We start from the raw sequence: 13,439 nt of genomic DNA on the forward strand, positions 1-13,439 counted from the left end.
CTTGCAAGCAGAGTTTTCAAAGGATAACGGTCTCAGGCCTCCTATGTTAACTCTGGATAGTAAGATAAAATAAAACATTAAAGAGTTGGGAGATAAAGTTGAGATCCTCTCTAGGAAAAAGAACAAAAGAAAACACTATGAGAGAAAAAAGTTTTAAAAATAACATGATTCGTCAATTCCAACATGTGAAAGAAAAGGAGGAGAAAAAAAGAAATGAACATGGAGGGAAGAAATTAGCAAAGAAATAACACAAGAAATTTCTCAAATCTGAAAAATATGAGTCTTTAAAGTGAAAAAGACCCATTACGTATAAAAGTATATTGTCAGTGAGCTGCAGAAGAACAAGGACAAAGAAAAGAAAATCTCAAGAACTTCTAGAAAAGAAAAAATAAAAAGACAGGTTGCTTACATTATAGGAACCAGAATGGCATTAGACTTAGCAATAATCTCAGTGATAAACTAGAAGACAAAGGAGAAATGCTTTCAAAATTCTGAGGAAAATTTATTTTCATTCTAGAACTTAATATCCAGACAAATTATCGAATAACAAAAAGGTAGAATAAACATATTCTCAAACATACAAGGTCTCAAAATTTATCTCTTCTGCACCTTTTTATTCAGCAAGCTGGAGAGGATGTGCTCCAAACTAATGGGATTCACAAAACAGGGGAATCGATACAGGACCAAAGCAAAGGGAATTTTTAAAATGACAATGAAGGGAGAACTCAAGCTGACCGCTGCACACCTGGCCTAGCAAGCAACCAACCCGAAACAGGAGCATAAGAGGAAGTCCTCAGGGAAAACAATTTCAATGGATACATTAATAGGTTTGACCCTGTCTGGAAAACAGTACTGGGAGCATGATAATGATATGAAGAATTAACAACAGTTTACATCAAAAACAAAGCAAATGAAAAAAATGAGGCCGTTACCAACTTTAGGGGCACAAAAAGTTGTACAGGAAAGTAAACAATCACAGTACACTACTTGGCTCAGCCTCAAACAATATTATATATATCTAATGGTAGTCTAGACAGAGATTAATAGAGATAATAAGGAAGAGGCAAGATTTGAAAAGATGATAACTTACCATATGATCCAGCAATCGCACTCCTTGGTATTTACCCCAAAGAACTGAAAACACATGTCTACACAAAAATCTGCACACAGATGTTTATAACAGCTTTATTCATAACTGGCAAAACTTGCAAGCAACCAAGATGTCCTTCAGTAGGTGAATGGATAAATAAACTGTGGTACCTCCAGACAATGGAATATTAGTCAGCACTAAAAGGAAATGAGCTATCAAGCCATGAAAAGACATGAAGGAACCTTAAGTGCATGATACTAAGTGAAAGAGGCCAAGCTGAAAAGGCTATATACTGTATGATTCCAACGATATGACCTTCTGGAAAAAGCAAAACTACAGAGACAATAAAAAGATCAGTGGTGGCAGAGGTAGGGGGATGAAAAGGCAGAGCACAGAGGATTTTTAGGACAGTGAAAATACTCTGTATGATTTTATAATAATAGGTATATGTCATTATGCATTTGTCCAAACCCACAGAACGTATAACACCAAGAGTGAACCCTAAAGTAAACTATGGACTTTGGGGGATTATGACGTGTTGATATAGGTTCATCCCTGGTAAAAAATGTACCACTCTGCTGAGTGATGTTGGTAATGGGGGAGGCTATGTACATCTGGGGATAGAGGGTATATGAGAAATCTCTGTTCTTCCTCCCAATTTTGTTGTAAACCTAAAACTGTTCTAAAAAAAAAATGTCTTTAAAAAGAAAAAAGAAAAGGCAGCCAAGGTCAACTATGGGGGAAAAAGAAGGTAATGGCATACATTTTTTAAGAACTGTTAGACAATGATAATCCTCAGCTCCAGGAAGTCCAAAAATCTAAAGCAGAATAAATAAAAAGAAATCCTTACACCTAGAAACATTTCAGTGAAAGTGCATAGCAGCAAGGAACAAAGAGAAGAACTAAAAAAAGCTGGAGACAATCTCATCTATAAGTTAATGACAACTGGTGACAACTAAATTCTCAGCGGCAACAGTAGAGCTCAAAAAGATCGTTAAATGATATCTTTAACATACTGAGAGAAAAACAACTGCCTAAAATTATATATATTCAACAAAACTAACATTCAAGAACAAAGGGGAAGTAAAGACACTTTCAAAGAAAGGAAAATAAGAGCAACCACAACAGGGCCTTCTCAAAGGAAATTCTAAAGAACATAATTCAAGTAGAAGAAAAAACCTGAGATTTAAGGAAAAAAATAAAAAGGTTGACACATAAAAGGCACATAATAAAATGGCAGAAGTTAATCCAAATATATCAATAATCACAATGAATATAAACTGGCTAAACTCTCCACTTGGGAAAAAACTCAGACTGGTTACACACGTGCTGTTTGTAAGGACAGCTTAACATAAGGGCACAGAATGAGTGATAATCAAAGATTGGAGATAGATCTACGAAGCAAATATAAAACAAAAGAAAACTAGAGCAAACTTAGGCAAAAAGCACTAGAAACATAGAGAATCACTATGTAGTGATACAAGATTCAAATCACCTGGAAGATATTTTAAACCTTTATGCACCTAACAACACCCCCCCCCCCCGCCAGAAGTGATAGATCTACAAGAAAGTTAAAAATCTACCAATATAGTTAACAAAGATTTTTTAATATAGCTCTCTCAGTAATAAGATACAGCAGACAAAAACAATCAGAATTTAGAAGAGTTGAAATGCTTAATTAATAAACTTGATCAAAATGACACATAAAAATCATACCCAAGAACTAGGGTCTACACATTATTTTCAAGAACACACGAAATCTTTATAAAAAATGGGGCTGTATGTTTGGGTAGTCAGACTCCCCGATGATCCCTGAATTCTGCTACCCATGCCCTCTGTAATCTACCCTGTGTAACAGGGTTGTCCTGCCTGACCAACATAATATGGCAGAAGTAAAGGTACGTCACTTCCAAGGTTAATAAAAGACTGTGGCTTCTGCTTCTCTCAGATCACTAACTCGGGAGAAGGCCAGCTGCCATGTCACAAGCAGTCCATGGAGAGGCCCACATGGAAAGGAAGTTCTTTGGCAACAGTTAGCAAAGAACTGAGGCCTGCTGCCAACAGCTGTGTAAATGATCAGCTTGGAAGAAACTTTTCCCCAGTCAAGCTTTCAGATAACTGCAGCCCCAGCCAGAAGCTTGACTGCAACTACATGAAGGACTCTGAACCAGAAATACCTAGCTAAGCTGCCACTGGATTTCTGACACACAGAAATTTTATGAGATAAATGCTTGCTGTCCAAAATTGCTACTTTTGGGGGAATTTGTTACACAACAATAAACGGCTAATACAATGCTCAAGCCCGTAAAGCTAACTTCAAATTTGAAAGTACTGGTATATGGGGCTGGCCCTGTGGCCGAGTGGTTAAGCTTGTGCCCTCTGCTTTGGCAGCCCAGGGTTTCGCCGTTTTGAATCCTGGGCGTGGACATGGCACCACTCATCAAGCCATGCTAAAGTGGCATCCCACATGCCACAACTAGAAGGACCTACAACGAAAAATACACAACTATGTACCAGGGGCCTTTGGGAAAAAGAGGAAAAATAAAATCTTAAAAAAAAAAAAGTACTGATATCATACAAACCATATTAACTGGCCACAATACAATTAAGATAGAAATTAATAACCAAAGGAAAACTTCTGCAAATCAAGAAATACTCTAGTTGAAAGGAGAAATCATAATGAAAAACAGAAAATATCTAGAATTGAAAAGTAATGAAAAGCTAATTTTCAAAACTTGTAAGACACAAGTAAAGCTGGATTTAATAAATGTATAACTTTTAATACTTACATTCAAAAAGAAACATTCAAAATTAACCAGCTTAAATCCAACTTACAAAGTCAGAAAACCACCTCACAACCATTAGGATGGCTACAATCAGAAAAATGGAAAATAACAAGCATGGAAAGGATGTGGAGAAATTGGAACTCTTATGCACCATTCACGGGAATGTAAAATGGTGCAGCTGCTAAGGAAAATAGCATGGAGGTTCCTCAAAAAATTAAAAATAGAATTATTACCATATGATCCAGCAATTCCACCTATGGATATATACCCAAAAGAATTGAATGCCAGATCTCAAAGAGATATTTGCATACCTGTGTTCATAGTAGCATTATTCACAATAGTCAAAAGGTGGAAGCAATCCAAGTGTCCACCAACAGACAGATAAACAAAATGTGGTATATACATGCAATGTAATATTACTCAGCTTTTATTCTTTTTTTGAGGAAGATTAGCCCTGAGCTAACATCTGCTGCCAATCCCCCTCTTTTTGCTGAGGAAGACTGGCCCTGAGCTAACATCCATGCCCATCTTCCTCTACTTTATATGTGAGATGGCTGCCACTGCATGGCTTGACAAGCGGTGCCATGTCCACACCCAGGATCTGAACCAGCAAACCCCGGGCCACCAAAGCGGAACGTGTGAACTTAACTGCTGCACCACCAGGCCGGCCCCTACTCAGCTCTAAAAAGGAAGGAAATTATGACATATGTTACAACATGGATGAACCTTAAGGACATTAATACCAAGTGACATAAGTGAATCACAAAAAGACAAATACTGTATGCTTCCATTTAGACGAAGTACCTAGAATAGTCAAATTTAGAGACACACACAGAATGCTGGTTGCCAGGAGCTGGGGGAGGGAGGAATGAGGCAAAGCAGTTTAATGGGTATAGAGTTTCAGTTTTGCAAGAAGCTAAGAACTCTGGAGAATTCTGCACAAGGTGAATGTACTTAACACTACTGAACTATACACTTAGAAACGGTTAAGATGGTAAATTTTATGTTATGTATATTTTACCACTATTAAAAATAAAATTTAAAAGTCTTAAAAAAGAACAGCAGAATAAACCTAAGGAAGGAAAATAATAAGAGCAAAATTAACAAAACAGAAAACAGACAATAAAATTAACCAAAGCTAAGAATTGTGTCTTTGAAAATACAAACGAAATACACAAACAGAAAAAAATCAATCAAGAAAAAAATAAAGGAACAAATAAACATTAGGAGTGAAAACAGAACATAACTTCACTTCTCACAGAGATTAAATAGATCATAAAAAGGTATTAGGAACAACTTTTGAGTTGAAATGGACATTCTTAGAAAAATACAATTTATCAAAACTCATTTAAGAAAAAAGAATCAGGATAGTCTGACAATTCAAGAAACAAAATGCATGGTTTAAAATTTTCCCTCAAAACTGGTGCAGCCACTGTGGAAAACAGTATAGAGATTTCTCAAAATATTAAAAATAGAAATACCATAAGACCCAGCTATCTCACTACTGGGTATTTACCCAAAGAACTGGAAATCAACAATTCAAAGAGACTTATGCACCCCTATGTTCATTGCAGCATTATTCACAATAGCCAAGATGTGCAAGCAACCCAAATGCCCATTGATGGATGATTGGATAAAGAAGATGTGGTATATATACAATGGAATACTACTCAGCCATAAAAAAAGACAAAATCGTCCCATTTGCAACCACATGGATGAACCTTGAGGGCATCATGTTAAGTGAAATATGCCAGACAGAGAAAGACAAACACCATGTGATTTCACTTGTATATGGAACATAAACAAACACATGGACAAAGAGAACAAATTAGTGGTTACCAAGGGAAGGGGGTGGAGGGTGGGCACAAGGGGTGAAGGGGCATACTTATAAGGTGTATGACAAACAACAATGTACAACTGAAATCTCACTATGTTATAAACTATTACTACCACATGAGAAAACAAAAAAACTTCCCTCAAGAAAGTACTAAGCCCAGACAGTTCTATTGGAGAGTTCTGCCAGACTTTGAATCAACACATAATTCCAAGACTGCATAAACATGCACAGAATATTAAAAAATAAGCTCCCCAACGATTTTATACAGCTAGAATAACCTTGATATGGAAACAAAACAAGAAAGGAAAATTACAAATCAATCTTACTCAACATAGATGCAAACATCCTAAACAAAATATCAGCAAATTTAATCCAGCAAACAACGTTTGGGGTTTTTTTTCACAACTTTATTTTCCTTCTAGTTTCATGGAATAGTTCAACATCAGCATGTACCTCATTTTGAACACACACAGACCCTCACAGTGTGGCACGGTACGGATGTACTGGAACTTGATTTGTTTTTTTGTGGGTTCTTTTGTCCAGTATTTTTTGGGTTGTGTGCTGGTTTTTTTGTGGGTTTTTCTGGTGAGGATGATTGGCCTGGAACTAACATCTGTTGCCAATTTTACTCTTTTTGCTTGAGAAAGATAGTCCCTGAGCCAAGATCTATGCCAATCTTCCTCTATTTTGCACGTGGGAAGCCGTCACAGCATGGCTTGATGAGCGGTGTGTAAGTCTGCGCCCAGGATCCGAACCGGTGAACTTGGGCTGCCCAAGCAGAGTGCACAAACTTAACCACTGGGCCACTGGGCCAGCCCCCCATGTTTTTTAAAATTGTACATTTCAATCAAGAACTGCCCCAGGAAGGCAAGGTTGATATAATTATTAGAAATCAGAAAATAATGACAAACTATAAACAGATGAAAGGAAGAAAAATTATACAATCACCTCAATGGAGGCTGAATAAGCAGCTGATAATACTCAATATCCATTCAAGAATTTTTAGGGGCCAGCCTGGTGACACAGTGGTTAAGTTTACACACTCCACTTCAGGGGCCCAGGGTTCACCGGTTCAGATCCTGGGCTCTGACCTACACACCACACGTCAAGCCATGCTGTGGCAGCGTCCCACATAGAAGAACTAGAAGGACTTACAACTAGGGCATACAACTATGTACTGGACCTTTGGGGAGAAAAAAAAGAAGATCGGCAAGAGATGTTAGCACAGGGCCAATCTTCCTTACCAAAAAAGGTAAAATAAAGAAAAAAAAAGAAATTTTAAACTTAGCAATCTAGAAGAGAACTTCCTTAATTTAATAAGAGCATTTATTTAAAAAAAACCTTAGAAACACTATTTTTAACAGTGAAATAATACAGGCTTCTTTCCTTTTTAGATCAAAAACAAGACACAGATGCCCACTGCCACCACTCCTATTCGACACTGAAAAACCTCAATGGGTTCATAAAGAAAAAGAGAAAACAGTTTTAAGATTGAAAATGAAAAAACAAAACTGGAACTATTTACAGATGATTCATGGTCTATATAGAAAAATCCAAAAGAAACTAGAGACAAATCAATAAAAGTGAAGAGCTGCTGGATACAAAAACAAAATACTAAAGTTAGTCACATTTCTATACACAATCAGAAAATGCAATTAAAAAAAATACCATGTAAAAGAGTAACAAAAGAATTCTAGGAAAAATTCTGACATTTGATGTACAAGTTCTTTACATAAGGAGAAAATTATAAAATGTAATTGAAATGAGTTTTTTAAAGATAAAATAGAAATATATACTATATTCTTAAATAAGAAACCTCAGTATCATAATGATGCCAATCAATTCTCCCCAACTTGATAAGCTGATTCTAAAACCAATATGGAAAAGCACTGCCATAACTTTTCTTGAAGAAAAGCTTCGAGGATTTGCCATATTTGATATTAAGACTTATTAAAAGCTATGGTAATTATGATAAATAGTCAAGTGAGTTACTGGGACTATGACAGATAGCAGAATGAAGAGCCCAGAAACTAAGCCCATGCATATAAGGAAACTTAGTTTTCAACTGAGCAAGCACTGCAGATCACAGGGGAAAGAATGGACTACTCAATAAATAGGTTGGAACGATCAGTTATTTGTTATCACACGGGGAAAAAAAAGAAACTGGATCCTTACACAAAAGTAAGTAGATGTAGGTTAAAGACTTCAATGTGAAAGTGAAAAGTGGGGGAAAAAAACTTATAGAAAAGAATATAGAAGAGTATCTTAATATGTCAGGGAAGGAAAGGAATGATATATACCAAAAATAAAAAAATAAAATAATACAAATCATAAAAGACTGATAAATTCAGCAATATTAAAACTAACAACATTAATCACTAAAAGATATGAAGAGGATCAAAATCCAATCATAAATTGAAAAGATATTTGCAACAAGTGTAAATATCAAGAATTAGATATAAACCATATAAAAATTACAATGACTCAATCAGGAAAAATCAACCCAAATAAAAAATGAACAAATATATATATATATATACATAGATATTTCACAGAATAAGAAACAAACAGTGCATGAATATCTGAAAAGAAGCTGGACATCATCAGTAGACTAGGAAATACAGGTTCAAATTACAATGATATACCATTTCTTACCCACCAGATAAATAAAAAATTAAAAGGACAGACAATACCAAGTGTTGGAAAGGACAGAGAGTAACAGTAACGCTGGGGGTGTCAACTGGTTCAATCACTTTAAAAAATAATTTGGCATTACCTACTAAAGCTGAAAAAGCCCAGAGCCTTTTTCTTCTCCCAAACATATACTCTAAATTCCTGCACATGCATAAGAGACACGTATAAGAACGTACGTAAGCAGCATTGTTAATAACAGCAAAAACCTAGAAACAATCCAAATGTTTATCATTGATAGCATGGATATACAAACTGCAGCATATTCAAATAATGAAATACTGTATAGCAGTAAAATGAATGAACTACATACAACACCAGCTGGCCCTACTGGTCTAGGGGTTAAGATCCTGCTCTCTCACTGCCTCCGCTTGGGTTCATTCCCCAGTCAGGGAACGAGACCACCTGCCCATCAGTTGTCATACTCAGGCAGCTGCATGTTGCTGAAAGCTACATAGTATTTCAAAGACCAGCAGAGTCACCCATGGTGGACAGGTTTCAGCGGAGCTTCTAGACTAAGACAGACTAGGAAGAAGGACTTGGCCACCCACTTCCAAAATACTGGCCATGAGAACCCCATGAACAGCAGCAGAGCATTGTCTGATACAGCACCAGACGACGAGAGGATGGTGCATAAAGACTGAGCAGGGCTCCACTCTGCTGTACACAGGGTTGCTAGGAGTCAAAACTGACTCAGCACTAACAACAACAACATACAACACCCTGGATGACACTGAAAAAATGATGCCTACAAAAGAAACTAGAAAAATACTTACAGTACTACTCCATCATATAAAGATAAAAAACAGGCAAATAATACAATTTTAGGGAGATATACTGTAAAGAAAAGCAAGGGAAATTTTTTAATGCAATTCAGGATAGTGGTGGGAGAACGGTAAGAAAAGGAATGTGATTTGGACCATGCAGGGGTTTCTAAGGTGTTGATAAGGTACTTCTTAATCTGAATTTGGATTGACACGTGTTCACTGTATTATTTTTGTAACTACAAACTGTACAAACATGTTCCATATATTCTTGTATATATAAGTTTCACAATACATTTTAAGTCAGAGATAAAAACTACTAGAGAATACATGCAAATACATGCTTCCTGAAGAATTATTTGTAAAGTAAAAAAATAAACAAACCTGGAAACAAACTAAGTGTTCCTCTATAGCAGAAATAAACTGACATTCATACAATGGAATATTACACATGCAGTCAAACTGAATCAAGTAAATGTGCATGTAAAACCATGGATCAAATCTAAAACTGCAATAGGTTTAAAAAGCAAGTGTAGAGAATACTTACAGTATGCTTTTCATGTAAAAATGTTAGACTATAATGACTGTTTTTTGTTGTGTTTTGCTTTTTTGGTGAGGAAGTTTGGCCCTGAGCTAACATCTGTTGCCAATCTTCCTCTTTTTTTCCTCCCCAAAGCCCCAGTACACAGTTGTATATCCTAGTTGTAAGTCATCCTAGGTCTTCTATGTGGGATGCTGCCACATTATTAAACAGAGCCATACACTTGCTGTTACTCCTGACAATCAATATTCACAAGTTATGATTTTCTAATTCAACAGAAATAAAAAGTAAGTAAAAGAATAGTGCAGAAGTTGACCTACACTAAACTCAAGGTATCCGTTACGGGGCTGGACAGAGACACTGATGAAATATTGCATATGGTATCATTCCTCTCACAAACATCAACATGATCACTATGTTTTATTTTTATTTTAAAATTGTCATGATTTTCCCTAAAACTGTTGATTTAAGAACTTCAAATGTTAAATTTTTTTTAAATGGCCAAATGCCTAGGCTTCACCAGCCTAATCTTAAAGGGAGATACTTCCCCTACCTAAAGTCAATTTGGCCTGATTCTGACTCTCAGTTATTGGGAGGTAAATGACTTCTTAGAAATCTCATGTTCTATCTTAAAAAGCAATGCAAATTTTGCATTCTATCCTATAATATAGCCATATTTGTTTAAATTTAAAAATTTTTCCCAAAAACATCTAAGTAAAATATGTTCCAAAAAGACTGCCCAAAGTATGCTTAAGTGTTGGAGCCTAGCACACCAGTCTGGACTTAGGTTACACATAAGCATGAGAAACATAGTATACAACTTATGTAGAGTTTACAGTACTAAATATTAATTCCCACACATGAAGCCCAAAGAAGAAAGAAGAAAAAAAAAGTACCACTTCAAAAATCACTATTAAAATACAGGAAGTTTGTATAAACAAAATAAATTTTAAAAGTACGTGAATTATTCGGGCAATTGCTACTGACAAACTTGAATACAGACCATGTATTAAAGAGAAAAGTATTGTTATCAATGTCAAGTTTCCTGACTTTGATAATTGTACTCTAGTTAAGTAAGAGAGGTCTTTCCTTATTCTTAAGACACACAAATATTTAGGAGTAAAGGAACATGATGCCTACAACTTCCTGTCAAATGCATCCTCCATACACACACACACATATGGACAGAGAGAGAGAATGAATAATAAAACACAAAACAAATGGAGCAAAATATAAACAACTGGTACATCTGGGTCAAGGATATATGGGACTTTTTATACAACTGTTGCAACTTTTCTGTAAGTTTTAAATTATTCGACATTTTACAAGTACTTAAACAGCACTGGCAGCCCCAGAACTCCAAGGTAGCACTGACCTACCAAAACAATCTGCCTTCAGGTCATCATTTTGGCTAATATTTAAATTATATTCAACTGTGAAAATTACGTTCCAAATACAATTCTTTAAGAAGCCCATCAACCGAATTTCTGAATCATCCCTTTTTCTGGTTGTGTGAAGAATAATGCAGTTGATGTTAAAAATGAAAATGGACGTCCAAATAGCAGGGTCCAAACAGGCACAACTACATGTGGATGATGTCTACCTTTGGGATCCAAATTTTTAAGAACATATTAACAAAATATTCTAGCATAATTCACAAATTGTAAATTTTATTAAATTAAAAATTGCAGAAGTAGAGTCAGCACAGTCAGTGGAGATTCCAACCCAGGCTTCACCTCCTTCCTGAGGCTGAGAAAACCGTTCTCGAATGGCAAAGATTCTGTGTGCTAGTTGTAACATGACATTTAAAACAATCCTAAACTCATTCCAGGGAAGGAAGAGGCTTTTCAAATCACAGTTCAAGCACCTGCCACCGTGCTTAGTTTACAACTTAACTTAGTTCAAGCCAGAAGCCTGAGCTATTTAGTCATGTACTAATGGCCGTTTGTTACCATCAGGCTGAATGAAAGAGAATTTCATTCATAAAAAGAGAAAGATACAGTTTAAAATAAACTTGGAAACATCATGAAGAGGAGGATAAAGCCAATAGATACTCAGCTTCCAGGCTTAAGTCCTATTGACTTCACATTGAGATGAACTACTAGTCTACTTGTAACTATTTTCTCCCCATGCCAAAATGATTTCATTATAGTCAATCAGAAAGAAAAATCAGTTGATATTACAAAATATACACTTTACATAATAATCTTCAATTTATCTGAAAACTAATACACAAATTAAATTAGAGGTGCAAAGGCTCTTTTGATTCCTAAGTAGACAACGATTTAAGAACACAAGGCAAGTGATATTAGATATTTGAGCCAACAGTCCCCCTTCAAGAAAATTAAAACAAGGAACTTATCTTACAGCAGAAGAAGTACAGAAATGGGCTTGTGGGTCTTGGAATTCACTGGTCTCACCACACACGCTACCACACGGAAGCAGCTGATCTAAGAATAATAGAAAGGCCCGCTGGAGACTCAGTTACAACGCTAGTCGGAGACCAAATCCTCAAGTACATGCTTTGAACGAACAACCAAGATAAAATGTTGTCTTTCCCACAGCCAGAATACATATGTCTGAGAATCAAGGGGTGTAGGTAGAATTGGTTTCTCTCACTATTATCCCTAAAAACCTTATTAACGGAATTTTTGCTTCCAGTACCTACAACTTTGATATCTGCTGGTTTTGAGGCCTTGGTTCCTAAGGAAAGAATGATTCCACCAGGTTCCACTGAATTGGGAAGTTGAAACTGGTTCATGATCACATAGCTCTGTGACATTAAATCAGGATTTCTCACCCTCAGCACCACTGACATTTTGAACTTGATAACGCTTTGCTGTTGAGGCCTGTTCTGTGCATTCTAAGATGCTTGGCAGAATCTCTAACTTCTACCTACTAGATGCCAGTAGCAACACTGCCCCCAAGTCAGTGAAGTAAAAATACCTCTAGACATTGCCAAATGTCCCCTGGGAGGCAAAAGTGACCTCAGTTGAGAGCCACTACAATAAATCAACAGGCAAATAAGAGGGTCATTCTACTAGCTGATGTTAATTCATCTGGGTTACCTAAGAGATACTGGACCAAAGCTATATAAGGGGGACAGGGAGGGCTGTCTGGAACCCCGAGCATTCTATGAGATACCTCTCATACATGTATAATAGTAAAAGTCAATGGAAAATACGCACACAAAGCAGGACCACTGAGGACTCTCATGTTCCTCACTAATGAAGGTTTGGGTTACCCCACCAGCTGAGGTCCTGAATGAGGGCAAAGGAAACATGGAATGGGCAACAGAGAAAAGTTTTAAAGATGAATGATAATCTCTCAACTAGTTAACAAAGCAAGGTCTATAGCAGTTATACATATTTTCTTCTTTGGTTATTATAGAGGATTTTGCATGAGTGTACAAACCAATTTCTTCTTTCTTCTTCTCAATGTTATACAAATTTTATTAGTAAAAGTTAACTTTACAATTTAGTCTTTAAGTAGCAGAATATTCAGAAGGAGTATGAATTTGAGGCATAATTAACATAGCCTAAAAATGGATAGTGTGAATGTCACCCAGAAATGGATACAATGAATTTTGAGACTTTGCTCCTCAATTTGGGAAGAGGGTAAAGACGTCTTCATTTTTACAAAGAAGACTTCCATCTTAGGCAAAAGCATAGTGTCTTCTGAAAACAAGATCAAATATCTGTGTAAAGGCACGTATGGCTGCTCAGCAGCC

At 36.2% G+C, this 13,439-nt stretch overlaps 1 protein-coding gene across 22 annotated transcripts in view; it reads right to left on the bottom strand.

The window, feature by feature from the left end:
• The window catches only part of NF1 (neurofibromin 1), a 240,137-nt gene that overhangs the window by 209,245 nt on the left and 17,453 nt on the right, over positions 1-13,439 (bottom strand). For 3 of the 22 annotated variants that reach the window (XM_070562642.1, XM_070562641.1, XM_070562640.1), the window contains exon 2: positions 12,077-12,159. The exons of the other annotated variants lie outside the window; for them this stretch is intronic. In XM_070562642.1, the coding sequence (XP_070418743.1) occupies positions 12,077-12,159 (83 nt within the window). The remainder of the gene's footprint in view (positions 1-12,076; positions 12,160-13,439) is intronic. 22 annotated transcript variants of the gene reach the window in all.

This window comes from Equus przewalskii, chromosome 10, assembly GCF_037783145.1.
Source record: "Equus przewalskii isolate Varuska chromosome 10, EquPr2, whole genome shotgun sequence".
Taxonomy (NCBI): domain Eukaryota; kingdom Metazoa; phylum Chordata; class Mammalia; order Perissodactyla; family Equidae; genus Equus; species Equus przewalskii.